General features: G+C 36.2%; 2 protein-coding genes across 2 annotated transcripts; both read right to left on the bottom strand.

The window, feature by feature from the left end:
• Positions 1-6,154: 6,154 nt before the first annotated feature.
• On the bottom strand, positions 6,155-7,870 carry LOC126612125 (probable 2-oxoglutarate-dependent dioxygenase AOP1). Its single transcript, XM_050280436.1, has 3 exons — positions 7,454-7,870; positions 6,887-7,208; positions 6,155-6,601 (listed from the first exon to the last, which is right to left on the bottom strand). The coding sequence occupies exons 1-3, from the start codon at positions 7,825-7,827 to the stop codon at positions 6,359-6,361; spliced, it is 939 nt and encodes a 312-aa protein (XP_050136393.1). The 5' UTR covers positions 7,828-7,870; the 3' UTR covers positions 6,155-6,358.
• A 6,173-nt stretch (positions 7,871-14,043) lies between these two features.
• On the bottom strand, positions 14,044-15,482 carry LOC126612410 (2-oxoglutarate-dependent dioxygenase AOP2-like). Its single transcript, XM_050280809.1, has 3 exons — positions 15,062-15,482; positions 14,539-14,863; positions 14,044-14,354 (listed from the first exon to the last, which is right to left on the bottom strand). The coding sequence occupies exons 1-3, from the start codon at positions 15,433-15,435 to the stop codon at positions 14,112-14,114; spliced, it is 942 nt and encodes a 313-aa protein (XP_050136766.1). The 5' UTR covers positions 15,436-15,482; the 3' UTR covers positions 14,044-14,111.
• Between the last annotated feature and the right edge of the window lie 1,614 nt (positions 15,483-17,096).

Here is a 17,096-nt window from a genome sequence, read left to right on the forward strand (position 1 = left end):
AGCGCCTCGACCACGTTCACGTACTACCCTCCCGGGTGACAAAGCAAATAGCACACAATTTCCTAAATTGCAATCTCAATTATTCAAATACATGTTCGTAATACTCCTCTGTCAATCATATGTTGTGCATAAAATCTATATACAACGCTTTAAATGATATCACACACAAACCGGAATAATAAGCGTCATTACACGCTTCTCTAACAAATATAAGTGTCTACTACAATCATGGTAAAACTATAGAACAGATAAACACAACATGCCGTGAAGTTCCGGATAATTCGTTCAGACTGGCCGTTAGTCTAAGGATGAAGTGTGTTACCGGACAACAACTTGTACTCATATCCTTCAAGATGACTTCCCAAGACTTAGAGGTGAAACACGTATCACGATGAGATATAGTAATGACATGCACACCATGTTGTCGAACCATGTAGTCCACAACGCCTTAGCAAGCAGATTCATAATGAATTTCTCTTGAATTTAGTGAAAAACTATGTTGAGAGGGCTAAAAGAACACTCAAGAATTTGAGGGTCAAAACAAGTTCATCAATCCTAGAATACAAGGTAACTGAAATTAATGCATGACATCTCGCTACAACGATACCTTTTAGAATATTCAATCACCAACGATAAAGATTTGCTTAGTAGAGTATTTGTTAGGTGATTGAGGAATTAATGGTCACCACTAAAACTTCAATGTCCGAGCAATTCTCCTAGACGGTTTTTGCATTAAAAATAATACGAAGTGCGGTGGGGTGTACACATACCCAAGGATGACTGGAATGTCTTCCGGCCCAAAAAGATGGATATGAAATCACATTCAGAATAGATGTTGATTGAGATGCTAGAAAATCTGATAAATTCAAGAATGAGTAATTGTAATAAGTGGTCAACAATGTAGTCTCTCTGGACCAATGGAAAGTGTGTTGATTTGTCAAGTCGGTCGATAATCACCAAAACATTGTCATAATCTCCACATGTACAAGATACCTTATACCGGGAGCTTATGGTGATATTTCCATATCTCCATATATATACAGGAAGTGATTATAACCACTCAAACGATTTCTTGAGAAATCGTAAGTAAGGTCATATCAATACTCGTGAATTCCAGTTGAATTTGGATAGGACAGGCTGAAGGTGTTCAAGGGTAGATATGCATTTTGCAGCAGTAAACAGTAATTACGTTTACACAACCGGGATGAAACACGATAGTGCAATCGTAGATATTGATTTGGTTCCTCTATCGCCATTGTCAGAAATCTAATTCTTTTCAAATGACTATGTACTTGAGAGGTCTAAGGTTGATAAAGATTTTGAACACGTTTCTCTACATAGAAGTGTCATCCGATTTTCAAGTAAAGATGGTAAATGTTGACTCTAAGTCATGAATAAGATGGTTCATTTCCAACGGTTCTACACGTTGGAAAATATAAGCAATACTCCGCCATGCTACCTTTACACAGCCGAAACATCCAAAGAACACGACATCATGGATTTCAAAATGATCATTGTCATCAAAAGGCATAAAACTGAGATGAGGTGAAACAACAATTCGGTTGTCAGAAACTTTATTCATAATCAACATCACAACTAAACTAACTTTCCTCGGTTGATATGTGAAGAAAAACACTATAGCCGAAAAATCGCTATCAAATTGTCTATACAATCGACAAAACCAAGAATATCTCGCATTTCGCAACACTTTGTGAGAATTTCAACTTTCTTCCATTACAACCTTTTTGGGAAAAAGAGAAGAATACACTAAGATCACATCTCCTGAGAAAAGTACCAATTGAATCAAAGTTAACGGTTGAGCAATTTGGTATAAAGCTAATTGTTGGTGTTTGGAAAATTTAATCTCACTTCTGAGGTAGATGAGAAAATTGTCGTTAAGACCACAATGAATTCGTCAGGCTATGGAGGAAAGCTCGGGTTACAAAGGTTGGTCAGGTAGACCATCAATTCGAAGCATGGGTATTCACGGTTTTAATCGTCACATGATTGAGTTGCTAAAATCTAGGTACAATCCTAAGGTTTAGTCTTTCACCTTCACGGAAAAGTTTGAGGTTCCCTAAATAAGGTGTTTCGTTGGATAAATTCCTAATCGATAAGCTTTAGTAACTAAGTTCTCTCAATAATGTAGGACTCGTTCGAAAAGATGCAAGGAAAACTAGTGTAGTACGAGAAAGTGGATCGATGGTGAACCTCACTTCACCATTTGGTGATATCCCAGGTAAAATTTGGAGAAATGACACCAAAGGTATCACTCCCAGTCTTTCAGTCATGCCATTAATTAACGCACATATGATATTTTGATATTGTTCGCTACCCTGAAACTATGAACCGGCATTCTCACATAAAGGTATCACTCATAGATACTAGTACATGTGTCTGGTATCAGAAATCATACTGCCTGAATACTGGTTAACAGTTCATGGATATCGGACAATATCGTCAATTAATAGTGCCACCGTAGGTTGATTATAGTTTAAAGCCCTTTCAGGTAGATAGTTTCGGATGATTGGTAAGGAATTGGACCTATTAGGTGGTTTCATTAATTCTAGGGAAAATACTTACTACTTCGGGGATTTCTACTAACTGTAGGTATAACAACTCGTACGCCTATGCCTATGCTCATTGAAATGACATGTACATCACCAAAGGAAACTCTGGTAACTAGTATTGGTTGGAAAGTCCTAAGGCCGGAAAAAAAGAATTTGCTAAAAATCTAATTTAGAATGGACTTAAACGGAAGTCGATCTTCCTCCTGAAGATCCAGAACAATCACTAGTGCTTTTGAAAATATTAGTGCTATCGAGGACCAAAAGTGGTTGTCCCCTAGATGTTCTTCCATCGAGTGCTACCACTTTAGCACTAGGTTGTCGCTCAAGACATTTCTGGAATCTCGATGAAGGTACACTTCGTAGGAATTTTAACAAGTGGTATTTAAGCAAGTACTGCCAAGGAAACAAAAATATTCTTCGTTTCCTATCTCGAAATGTTTGGTAACAATGACCGGAGAATAGTGATGGAATTGATTGGTAAAGTCTTCGGTGGCACACAATTATCGATACATTAGCCCTGCTTCAAGGCTATCAACTTGTCTCAAATCGTGATTTTCCTTGGTACGAAGGTTCTTTATTTAAAGTATAGAGGTGGCCGCCGAAATGTTCTTTTAGAAGGTCAATAAGTCGTCCAAATCTCTCACAACTTAGAAAAAGTTAACACATTTTTCGTGCTCGACGAGGTGGTAAGATTCAAAAATTAGGCTCAAGAACCAAGAATGCTTACATCATGCGTGTGATGAGCGCAATACTACCCAAACTTATGTTCTGATACCAAATTGACGCACCCTGACTCGGAATGTCTGTCTGAACTCTAAATCGAGCTGTGCTAGCCGATACCAGAAGGGTGATGAAGTCACAAAGTGTAGTGATGTGGAAAATGTGAATAAATTTAAACCTAAGTGCCTAAATGTAAGAGTGCGCATGTGAGCGAGAATGAACTCATTTCACATGTGATGTCAGAGCATAAGTAAAGTACAGTAAAGGTAAAAAAGGAATTATACCGTCAATAGTATTCCCACAACAGTTTGCTAGAAATCCTCGTTGACACGATAGCTCAACCACTAAAACCTGGAGGGGCGAAAACAAGGGTGAGTGTGCCTAAAAATAAAGTTTTATAAAAACTTTTATGAAAACTTTACAACCCCTCGCCGTAAAACAAGTATAATATCCTAAACCTACATACTACGTATAGTATGAAAATACTTACCATAGCTTGCAATATCTCAAGAATTCAATACTTGTAAATGAGCGCATGACGTCCATAATCACTTAATCTCGCATAAGCAAACATATCATATATAGTGCTCATCGACACATGCTGACACACAAGCTCATGCAGAGACAACAGAAATTTGCATCCACAATGTATATTTAAATGAAGTTATAAATAGAATCACAACATATATTACTAACTTGTTTCTTCAAAGATAAAGACTTGTAGTAGCAATCTCCTAAGACATAAATATGCCCCTGCAAACTAGTGCAATAGTTCGTGGACATCTATATTGCATGATACAACTATTAATCCAAGTTCTTGGATTCGAACTTGAATTCTTTGTAAAATGAAGTGTGTTTTTTCAGTGAAATAACAGGAAGGAAACGTTTTCAATTGATAATTACGTTTATGATATATAATGGCTTAACCCAACTGTTATAACTGTTAGATGCAGTTGTGACTGTTAACGGTTGCAACTGTTTGAGTCGGTAACAATCTTAATTCTTTCGGAAAAAACTGAATCGGACAACAAAAACGTAAAACCAAAACCAACTGTTAAATTTCCGAGCCCCAAGGCCAATTTTTAACATGTTAATATGAACAGAAGGGCTTTGGTCCATCGGTTAAGCCCAATTCTTGGTTAACAATGAGTGAGAAAAGCTCACCTATAATGGTTCTTTCACTTAAGTTGCTGGCCGATGAGGGACTAAACATCCCATAAGTTCCAACAAGTCCCCAATTACCCACCTTATTCTCAGTCAAGAAAGGCCACAAAGAATTGAAGAACCCTAAAAACAAAAAATAGATATTTCAATCATTTGCCAAGTAAACCCACCTACTTGTTTAATCCCCTTCTTTTTCAAATTATTATAATCCAGAGAATTAATCAATCGATGGATTTTTCTTCTTGATAAATATAAGGCTTTAATTATAGTTTGATATTGGCTTATGGTTGGTGGGGCTGTTGGAAGGCGAAATCTGGGAGGATACGGGGAGCGGGCCGGTGGTGGTGCGAATCAACCAGAAAGAAAGAACAAAATTTTAAAAACCAACAGACATGGAAGTTGGTGATTAGTATATTACTTAAGCGTTAATAAGCGTGTTCATTCTTATTGGTGACACATTATTTAGTTTACAAGTTTTGTCTCCAAATTTAGTCTTCCTAACATTACTTTTTTTTTTTCAAAGTGTTAAGTGGGTCCCATTTCATGCGACATCAGTATTTTAATGGAACCGATGACGTTGCCAAATCCTTTTCCTAGGGATCCCAGGGATCCCATGATCGTGGCCATTCATCGTGCGGTCAGAAATCATTTGAAATTTAAAATTTAAAATCAAATATAAATAGTACCTAACGAAAACTGACCGCATAATGTACAATAAACGGTCACGATCATGGGATTCCCGGGATCCCTAGGAAAAGGATCCGGCGAAGATCCTTTTCCGACGTTATGGGAGTCAATATGTGAGATAGGATTTGATTTTCGAAGTGTTAAGTGAGAAAATTTAAGTTTCTTGGAGCAAAGTGGGAATAGAAATGAGTTTTAAAGGATGGTGCCGTAGATAAGTGTTTTTTTCACTCTCACATGTAAACTTATGTTGGAATGCTTGGATAATTCATTAGTGTAGTTGTGAAGTGATTGCTGTTATTGGACGGGTCGGAGCGTATTGAATTTTCTTTTTCGTAAATAAAATGATTTTGAAAATATCTTATTTTTAGGGTTGATTGTGCTGGATTTTTTTTGTAGAAATCGATTGGACCTGCATAACTGGTATTTAAGTTAAGGATAGATCAAACTAGCAAGGGGCGTCGAGATCCTCAAGACTCTGTTGGGTTTTAGGGGAAACTTGAGGTGGTTCTTGAAGATTTCATGGTGCTTAACATAGCAAACATTAGTTGTTACATATTTGGATCACTCATAAACTAATTGCTCTCCATGAAGCCATTTGTGAAAATGTGTTGTAAGGTTATCCATCTTATTCATATCACATGTAGTCTACCTTTAATAACAACAAACACTGCAAGATGTTACAAAGTACATTGAGTTATTCTTTAAAGCATTGAGTTTGACCTACTTTTTCTAAAGTGTGATATTATCATGAGCTTACATTTGAAAAACTATAGTAATTTCGTTATAAAGTATTTTTAGTTATATGTTTATCCAAAAACCCTAGCCAGAGAAGGGGGACTAAACGTCTAGGTACAATTTTTTGGTATTGTCATGGTTAAAAAATTTCTTCATCTGAATCAAAAACATATGACCCAACAATTTGGTCTAATGGATACATTCGTCCACTTTATACTTGAGTAGTGTCATGAGTTTAAATCTAATGGACAATATTTTAATCCAAGAAAAGAAAAAGATTATTAAAAACCACACCATAATAACTTTTTTATTTAGTAAAATCAAAGGAGGAATTCAGATCAACAACCCTCACAAGCTATATTACATTCACAAGAAAAGCAGCAACAAACCCACACTTAGATGCACAATAGATTATAAAAGCCAACGTTTCAGGGAGTTATTATGCAAAGTAAGAAGGCAATCCCTCTAGATCAAAAGAGATCTCACACACCACAGTAGGCTTTGATAGAACACTTCAATTTCCTTGCCTCTGGTGTTCGATCGAAGTCAAGGAAACTGAAATGATCAAATGGTTTATACAACAAGGGATGCTTCTCATCAATTAGCTCTTCAGGTACTTGTATAATCCCGCTTTTGAATGCGAACAGTCCTAGGGAGTATCTGGTTTTGTTCTCTTTCATGGTGACTTGATGATCACAAGAGGGTACTCTGTCATTGCTCCATGCCTGCCAAGTGAAAACAAGAGAAAGGAAAAGTGCATTGAGGCATATATTTGGGATTAAAAAGATCTATATTTGTAGTACGTTCTAATGTTATTTCTTCCCACTTGTCTCATCTCATGTTTGACTTTCTTGAATGATGAGTTCAATACCTAATTATGTATGACTCATTGTAGAATTTATATATGTACTAATAAATCAATATTCCAGTTCATAAATCAAACCAACAAACAAAAGATAAAAACTCTATCAATCACGCTTTAACTGCAAGAAATTAAGAAAGTGACCTACCATGAATGCATCGCCTGCCAAAATTAGAAAAGATGAGGGTGAAGGGTTCACATCAATCCACTGACCATCCTTTGTTCCAATCTGCAAGCCATTCACCTGATTTTGATTCAGTATGGATATGAAGGTCTTGTCTGTGTGAGGATGCAGTCCCACATTGGTTTCATTCTCTTCTTGTGTTCTGTACTTAAAGCATCTAAGCAGGTATGTAGTTGATTCCATGTGAGAGTCAAAAAGCCTCTGCACACCGTACATATCAAAAACCATTCTTGTCACCATTTGACTCAATTCTGCTACGAGCTTTGAGAAGGAATGAGCAGTTTCACTAATCAAAAGAATACAGAATTAAACCATAGTAGGCATAATATATATTATAGAAAAATATATGTATGCGGGATTCTTTTCCTCCCAATCTCAGTCAACGTAAATGCTTATGCTGGCAAATTTGATTAGGTTAGTTTTTGCTTAGTCTGACAACATAAACTTTTGTTTGGGATAAATATAATATGTATATACTTCAAAAAAAGAAGAAGAAGAATTTAGAGTGAGTATTGATTTATCAAAATATACCAAAAATGGGCATTTCCTTGAGGCCACATGATGCTTGTGAAACCTTGAGCTCCTTCAACAGTTGTTGGATTATCGACCCCCAGGGATTCGTAGAGAGGAAGGAATGAATATTGTCCAAAATAGCTATGGTAAGGCCTATCACTGGTTTTTTGCTTTTTAGTTTCTAATGGAAGACCAAATAGATCTTCCATCGCAGAAAAAATGGAGTTGTGAAGTTCCAGAGGAATTTTATGGTAAATAGCTTCGAAGCAGCCATACTCTTCTAGTGCATCCTTGATTTCTTTGCATGCCAAGAGCCATGCATCTGTACCGGGCTTTAAGTTTTCATCAGATAAATCTATAACAGGAAGCTTAGGCTGAGTTTCTGACCCCATTCTGTCTAGTGAAATCTCTCTTAACCAACTCGGTATTGCGAGCTTGTTTGGGGAATGACTTATGCAGTGATATTTTTGCGACTTATTTATAGAGGTGCCATTGATGCAGTGATGTCATAGTAAGACAATTAGAACATATGTGGACAAATACTTAACCACAAAAATGATGATTAAATTAAGTTGTGTTGTACCTATGAACCGATCGATGGGGTGGCAATATAGTTTTCTATTTGGGTAATGTAGTAGCACTCAATTATATGATAATCCAACTTATTTCAATTATTTTTATGTATAATGATTTCAAAATCTTTTTAAACATATGATTTATCAATAATGTAAGGGGCTAATAAAATTCAAACGCTACCAGAAATTACCAATTATCAATGAAAGTTTGCCCAACGAATATAATTTAGTCGGGTAAAGTTACTTTGCCAGATGGAATAAAAGAACCTGTCAAGCAAAAGTTGTCAATGTTTTGTTTTTGTTTTCTTTTAGATGCTTTAGGCAACGAAACATTTTGAATGGCAAAGTGAACTTTGTCGGGCAAAGTTTTCGCACCAAGGGGAAAATTGGCATGTGTATCATGCCACCTTTTGTGCGATGAACCTTTCAAGTTTTGTTGGGTAAAGGTCTATTTTAGGTTTAGAGTTTATAATTCGTCAAGCAAACTAAAATATGTCATCTGGCAAAAATGAGGAATATTTTCGCATATTCAATTCCTTCGATAATTTTTACAGTTTGCAAATTAATTTCAACAACCCAACTGTCAATGTAGTTGGTATATACTCCAAGATGGCATATGCTAAAAACCCAAATGCAAGTTTCCGGGATTAGGTAATGGGACTAAATCCTTTGATAATTAGAAACATATCATCACGATTTAACGGTTATTTTAGCTTCATTTTTTATGATTTTTTACAATTATACTCCTAGACCTTAGAAGAATACAATGAATGAACTGATCATCAATTTAAAGTATTTACACTATTGGTTATCACAAAATCTTACATTCTACTTAATAGAAGTATAGAATAAACTCTTAAGTGATTGTTGAATCTATTGTTTTGACGGGATACGCAATCTACGAAACTAATTTCAACCATCCAACCGTCACACTTTTTTTTAATATAATACGCGTTCACATGCACCAAAAATCACCTAAAACAAACTTTCATGGATTAGATAATGGGGCAAAATTCTTTGATGGTTAGAAACGAATCATCACCATTTAAAGGTTATTTTAGCTCTGGTTTTGATGATTTTTGGCAACTACATTCCTCGACCCTAGAAAAATACAATGAACGAATCCAATCATCAATTTAAAATATTTACATTAGTGGTTACCACAAATCTTACATTCTACTTAATAGAATTATAGAATAAACTCTAAGTTTTGGTTGAATCTATTTGTTTAGACGGGATACACAATCTACGAAACTAATTTCAATGATAAAATCATCACACTTTCTTTAATATAGTACGAGATTGCATAGACAAAAATCATAAAACATTAGGTAATGGGACAAAATTCTTCGACGATTAGAAACGTATCATCTTGATTTAATGATTATTTTAGCTCTGATTTTGATGATTTTTGCGAGGATGCTAACTGGGAGTAAAACCACACACTGAATTGACCTGATCAAATTGGATAATCTTTTAACCACTTAGGATAAAAAAAAGGAAAATATTTGGTGTTTGCCTGACGAAATTTACAAAGTTCATCGGACAAGAATACTACATTTGTCGGGTAAACTTTCAAATCTTCCCCATTTTTTCCAAAAATATCATATTTTCCCCTATGTTAGAGTATTTGCCCAACGAAATATCATAAAATTTGTCAGGCAGAGTTATTTTCCCACCATTTATTTGCGCACAAAATTAAACCGGGTGGACATTTCTATGCAACTTTTGCCCAACGAATCAATTATGTCAAAATACACGTGTCACAATTTTTAAACCTTTGCAACTTTTATTGATATTTTACAAGGTTCTAAAAAACGCTAGGCGCTAGTCGGGCGGCGGGCTAGCGCCTAGCGCCTAGGCGGCTAGGCGGTGCCTAGGCGGCCTAGGCGGATTTAGGTAAATTTTTTGTATATCTTGTAAATAAGTGCATATTGACACCTAAAAAAAAACTATACTTGTATGGATAATAAAATAATGATAAAATGCAAATTAGATACACTATTTCCATAAGTATTGGATGAACTTGTAGTAAATTCATCATTTGCAAATTAGATACACCATTTCCATAAGTATACCACCATGAAACCAAAAAAGAAAAAAGCACGCAATTAATAAAAAATAAAAAATAAAAAAACCTCCTAGGACCGCCTAGGACCGCCTAGGGCCGCCTAGGACCGCCTAGGACCACCTAGGGCCGCCTAGGACCGCCTAGCCCGCCTAACCCACCTAGCCGCCTAGGCCCAACCCGATTTTTCCTCCCGATTTGCCCAAAATCACCTCGGTTGGTGCCCGCCCAGCGCCTAGGCGGCCGCCTAGGTCGTTTTTTAGAACACTGATATTTTATATCAGCCGAGAATCTTCTTCTTTGTCCTTTGTGCCTTTGCTGATATATCTATATATGCTTTCGCTCTCTCTATGCTCTCTCTCTCTGCCCTAAAGGTATGTTTGCTCATCTCTTTGATTTATATTAGTTGCATGTGCAAAATCTTGGGTTTTGATGTATTGGTAGGAAAATTGTGAAAATTGTGAAATAGTGAAAATTAGGAAATGTTGGAAACTTTTAATATTGTAGGAAATATTAGAAATTTTTTAATTTGAATAGGAAATATTAGAAATTTGAAGGAAATACTAGAAATTTGTAGGAAACCTTAGTAATTTGAAGGAAATATTTTAAATTTGTAGGAAATATTAGAAGTTTGATGGAAATACTAGAAATTTGTAGGAAACATTTGTAATTAGTAGGAAATATTTGAAATTTTTTAATTAGTAGGAAATATTAGAAATTTGAAGGATATACTAGAAATTTGTAGGACATTTGTACTTTGTAGGCAATATTAGAATTTTGTAAAGTAATAGGGAATATTAGAAATGTTTTGTAATTTGTATGTATTTTTTGAAATAATGTCATTTAATAAAATATTTAGAAATTAATGCGATTTATTAGAATTAAGTTAAATTTTTTTTTTTTGTAAATTAGTATTTCTTTATTGTGATTATGTTTTATAGATGACATTGCAGTTGGTCACCTATGGACGCTGCTTTACCTCTTGTTAGAGAAGGTGGCCGCAACCGATTGTGACGTCGCAGAGACTAGTAGTACCCAGGCGGCCACAACAAAGTTGGCGAGCTGGTCTACTTCATTAGCTTCATTGGTCTGGAATCCCCGATCTGCTTGCCGTATTGATAGCCGGAAACAACCCTGCTCTATGCTAGCCTCAACACCCCCTTGTGACGTCGCGGAGGTGATGCCGATTAGGCGGCAATGCCCCCTAAGGGAAACAGAGAACTCCTAGCCGAAGGTGAGAAGAAGGTTAAAACATAGGGAATCTATAGAGGCTTGTCCTCAAACCGAACCACCGCATAATGCAAGCCAAGATTGTGATCATTTATGACCCTTGACATCGGCGCGCGGACCTAAAAGTCTACAATATGTTGGTTTTATTAGAAGAACACCTTTATTATGTCCATATAAAGGAGTTATTGCACTAGTTTTGAATTTGGAGCAAAACCATATTTTTTATAGCACTCAAGGGATTAGTGTGAGAGAAAATTGTAAGGGCAAAGTGTATGGGAGAAAACAAAAGAGATAAGAGTGTATTTCTTGTTCTTGTTCTTTCAAGTTTTTCGTCAAGTCTTAATACTAGAGACTTGGCAAGATTTGTCACTGTACTCATTGTTGATATAGTGAAAAGATTGTTGTTGATGTCCCGTAGACGTAGGCACTTATCGGCGAACCACGTTAATTCTTGGTGTGATTTATCTTGGTTTTTTTTTTCAATTTTCCGAAATTATTTTGTTTTTTCCATTCTTAAATGCGATATTCACAACAAGCTCATGACATGGGAGCCATCATCCGCATCAAATGCCCCATGCTCCCCCTATATGGAGGAAACTCGCCCGAGAGGTGCAAGAGGTGATGAAGAAAGAGACTTGGGTAACTCTGTTTTTTTTTTTTTTTTTGTTAACTAATACACTTGTTTCTTTTGTCTATTTCAGGTCAACTTCAATATCGACATAGAAGTGCGGGGTATGTTCGAGTACACAAACCAGGTATGGTTTGAGCAGTACAAGGAGTGGAAATACGAGCTACTCATATACTACCAGACTTGTTCATTTCTTGTTGAAGTTCTGACCGATCCACCTCTAGAGTTTGGGGAAATGAAAGACGAGTGGTACTAGCTCTACATCCATTTTAGAGCCTGCAATTTCTGGTAAGTTTTAAATTTTTTTATTCTCAACAGAAATCGAAGGCAAATAAGGGTAATCAGGAAGCGAAGCAGTATCTCCATCATTTTGGTTCTCAGGCCCTCACATTTTAGGTCAAGGAACGGCGTGAGAAGGGTTTGCTTTTCATGGAAGTTGACGCTTGGGGTGATACACATGCCAATTATGGCAACCAGGTGGCTGACGACATTTATGTAAGTATTCCATTCAAATTTTAGTTTCAAGTTCATTACAATTCAATTTTAAAAAAATATGATCGATAATTTTAATTGATTTCCTTTTTTTGTAGGCATCTATGTCACAAAAGAATGACGAGTATTTCACCAACCTCTTTCAACAGCAACCAAAAACGCCAATGGTGTAGTTAACACCAAATCCAGATGTGTTTCTACAATTGCTAATGGACGAGGTTGGGCAACAAAAAGGCCGAGAGCTTCGTGGCCCTAGGAGCGGGTCAAGTCCAAGATCTCAGATGATCTTCTTCCTCTAGCTCTCAGCCTCCAAGTGGGACGTCTTCCAGACTACAGCATGTGGAGATGGAGTTAGAAGCCATGCGCCAGCGAGGAGAATAATTGCGCCAACAAATCAAGCTCGGGAAAACGATGCACATGAGCGGGAGGAGGAGTTTATGTGGTATATTGATGCGATGGCGTAGGGAATGTAGCCTCTGACATTCACCTCCCTGATCTTCCAAACGACCTTCAGCCATCACCCTAGGAGTAGTTACTTTAGGATACTGTACATATACATTTGTACCAATATTTTAGTTTTAATATAACTAAATATTTTTTTTAATATTATGATTCCTTTAATTTGAAATTAGTATAATTAAAACTAATTTATTTATTTAAAGTACATAAAATTAAACTATGAATTTAAAAAAAAATATTAAACGCTTGGCTAACATATACTTTCGTCGAGCATGTATTTTGTACCTTTTATTTATATATTTTCTTTCAATTACTTACCTGACGAAATACTGTCGTCAGGCAAGTTTTGGTTGTTGGCCTAAGTTGGTTGATGCATTTTGCTCGTTTCTTCGGATAAATGTTATTGCCCTACAAAATTCAAAAATACGTTGAGCAAACATTTGTGCGACGATTTTTACCTGACCAAAATTTTCCAGACAAATTTTTGTTGGGCAAAGATTTAGGTGACAAAAGCCTTATTTTGCCCGACAAAACATTTTCATCTGGAAAGGGTGTTTTTCATAGTTAAAGCTCAAGATTAGGGTTTTCCTATGTCTTTTCCCTAAACTAAACCTATGCATCATTCATTACGCAATTGTTGAAAAAAATGAAGGATTTAGGGAATAATAAGGCCCTTCTTGTCAATTGAATAGCTACTTCATTGTGATGGCTTGTTATGAGCCATGCTTAGATTAAGCTCTCCTAATTTCACAATCAGTCCTTTCAAAATCGTTCCTAGATACGAATATGCAATTCTCAAAATCTAGTTCTACCCCACATTTGATGGACTTTGTTTCAATCTTCCAGAATCCTAGATACGAAATATGCTATATATTCTCAAAATCTAGTTCTACCCCACATTTGATGGACACTGTTTCAATCTTCCAGTTTGTTCTGGTCATCATATTGTTTCATAAGGACTCTTGTTCTGGTCCTTAGTAATTAGTATATATATATCCTCCTCTCTAAATGTCAGTCTCTTGGTGTAATAGTATTTCTTTTCTCAATGTTTGGCAATGACAATTAAGAAAAATACTTTTTGCACACATATAATTAGCTTGCTCTTAGGAAATACAAATTTATTAATTTTCATATCCATAAGAAAAAAAAAAACAAACCAAGACTTGAGATGAACACACAATATACCCACAGCTAGCAATATACTTCTTAGCTGCAAGGTTTAGTTCAAACACCACAGTAGGCTTTTATAGCACTGTTTGAAATATAACGATCTTGAGAGCGAAAGAAACGTAGTAGTCCAGGATGATCAAATGACTTGTAGCGTAATGGGCGTTCTTCATCGCCAAGCTCTTCGGGTACATGTATCTCGCCATCGCTAAATGCAAACTGCGCCAACGAGTATCTTGTTTCATTCCCACTCATAATAACTCGATGATTAGGAGATAATATCCTGTCATTGCTCCATGCCTAATCAACGACCAAACCATAAATGTAAATTATATATCTTCTACGAATTAAGAGTTAAGGATAACCTTAATAACATATAAATGATAATACATTAAAATCTCTTAATTTCAGAAATTGAGCATCCGTTAAGATTAGGGTGCTTGATATTTGATGTGTTATTTTGTCAGTATAATTAGTGACCTACCATTAGGGCATCACCCGCCATGACTATGAAGGATGAAGGTGGAAACTCAACTTTAATCCATTCGTGGTTCCTTGTTTCAACCTCCAGAGCATTGACTTGATTATTCTGATAAAGTACGGTTGTGAAGCTCTTGTCAGTATGAGCAACGAAGCCAAGATTGTGCTCATTTTCTTTGGGTGATCTATTTTGCAAGATCCGAAGAAGGTAAGAGATCGATCCAACATACGAGTCATAATACTTCTCCACACCATAGCTCTCAAATATCATTCTAGCCACCATTTGATCCAACTCCTCCGCCACTTTTGCAAACGCATATGCCCTTTCACTTAATTATAACCACCCAAAAAAAAAAAAAATGTTAGGACCATTGTAAACGATTCAAGGAAATGATTTATGCAACACCTCTGTTGGAAAATGATTTCCGCAAAACCATGGTTGTGCGGGGAAAATTTTTCCCACAATTTATTATGTAGAAGGATAAGAAAGGTGATCTTACAAAAGCGAAAATTAGAAAATTAATTACCAGAATTTATCATTTCCAGTAGGCCACATGAGCTTTGTGAATTTTTTAGTCTCCTCAAAATTGGTTGCACAGTCGATGCCCAAGCTTTCATGGAGAGGGAGTTTGGGAATTTGTCCCACATAGCCATTTAAGGGCTTTTCATATTTGTTTGTCATTTTGGTCTCGGTAGGGAGATCAAATAGTTCTTCAAGGGAACCAACAAAAGCATTGCGAAATTCATCAGAGATTTTGTCATACAACACTACAAAACATCCAAACTCTTCAAGTGCTCGTTGAACATCTTTGCATGCCAAGAGCCATGAGTTGGTCCCTGGCTTCAGAGCTTCCTTGGAGAAATCTAGGACAGGAAGCTTTTGCTCAACTTCAGAACCCATATCTTGCTTTAGGGTTTTTCGGCTACCAGTATTTTTACTGAGAGTGTATTAATAGTTGAGGAGGCCAGTTTTTTATGTTGTTACTTCTTGATCATAGTAATTTATTGGTGCAACTGTGTTAACAAGACAAATGATCAGGTGATGCAAAGACAGAAACAAATGTCAGTGGTTGCTTATACTTTAGTATATCCTCTTGGCATTATCTAGCTGATTAAGGTGGACGTCAGTATTGCACGACCAATATATACAAACATGCGTGTGTTTGTGTGTGCGCGCGCGACACATCTAATCACTATAATTAGAGTTAATTACAGAAATACTTTCCCATCATTTCTGTTCCATCATTGTCAATAAAATGTCAACATCAGTTTAAAACAATTTCAGAATTGACAAGGAATAGCAAATCTAAAAACAATTTTAGATCCGGTGATGCAACTGTGACAACAAGACAAATGATCAGGTGATGCAAAGACAGAAACAAATGTCAGTGGTTGCTTATACTTTAGTATATCCTCTTGGCATTATCTAGCAGATTAAGGCGGACGTCAGTATTGTACAACCAATGTATACAAACATGCGTGTGTTTGTGTGTGCGCACGCGACACAACTAATCACTATAATTAGAGTTAATTACAGAAATACTTTCCCATCATTTCTGTTCCATCATTGTCAATAAAATGTCAACATCAGTTTAAAACAATTTCAGAATTGACAAGGAATAGCAAATCTAAAAACAATTTTAGATCCGTACTTTTGTGTGGAGCTGACTGATGTAGGATTTGCAAGGGGAATGGATTAGGGGGCTTAAAGGGAAGTTATGCAATTTTGCTGTCTAATGTAGCATTTGCAACGACAATGGATTAGGGGATTTAAAGGCAGTCATACCTATGCAGCTGTGCTGCCATGTGTGACAATGCTATTAGGCAGATAAGTTCAGTTAGGAAATGTGTACTTACATTTTAGGGAGTGATTCAGAGTAGTTAATGGGATAATGATACCTACGCTGTTTAGGTATAGGAATAGGAAAAATATATTATGAGAGATTTTTTAGTGTGACCTGAACACGGGGTGGTATATCATGTGTTACTATACAAATGATAGGATATGTGTGTTATATAAAAGCACGTGGTGTACTACCGGTGTTCCAGTCACAATAAAAATTTTCTCATATATTAGGGGAATTCAATTGAGGATTCACTGCATAATGGTTGGGTTAGGGGTAGTTGAACAGTACCTTCCTCTCTTCTCCTTCGACGGTTGCAATGATTGCAGCCGGACGTCTATGACTACCGATTTCAAAGGGTTTCGAATCTTGCTGCGGAAGGAGAGAGAGCAGCAATGGAGTGACCAAATTAAAGAGTCGTTTGACTTGATCAAGTCGTTATAATTAATTTCGCCTTTTTTCTCCTGAACTGGTATCTTACTCCAAATATACTCTTTAAACTCTTAGCCAATTTTCTTTCTAAACTACTATATATGAAGTGTCAAATTTCTGAAAAACCCTATCATCATATATATTCATTCACATTCCGTCCAATTTTCCGTCCAGAAAAGCTACATGACAGTCATTAAATTTTTTTTACTTTCCTATTGTTATTAATGTAAAGTCGGATAAAGACTTGGCTTTTTTTTTTTTTTTACATTTTCAAAAAGTGAGTTTA

Source organism: Malus sylvestris, chromosome 17 (genome assembly GCF_916048215.2).
Source record: "Malus sylvestris chromosome 17, drMalSylv7.2, whole genome shotgun sequence".
NCBI classification, from domain to species: Eukaryota; Viridiplantae; Streptophyta; class Magnoliopsida; order Rosales; family Rosaceae; genus Malus; species Malus sylvestris.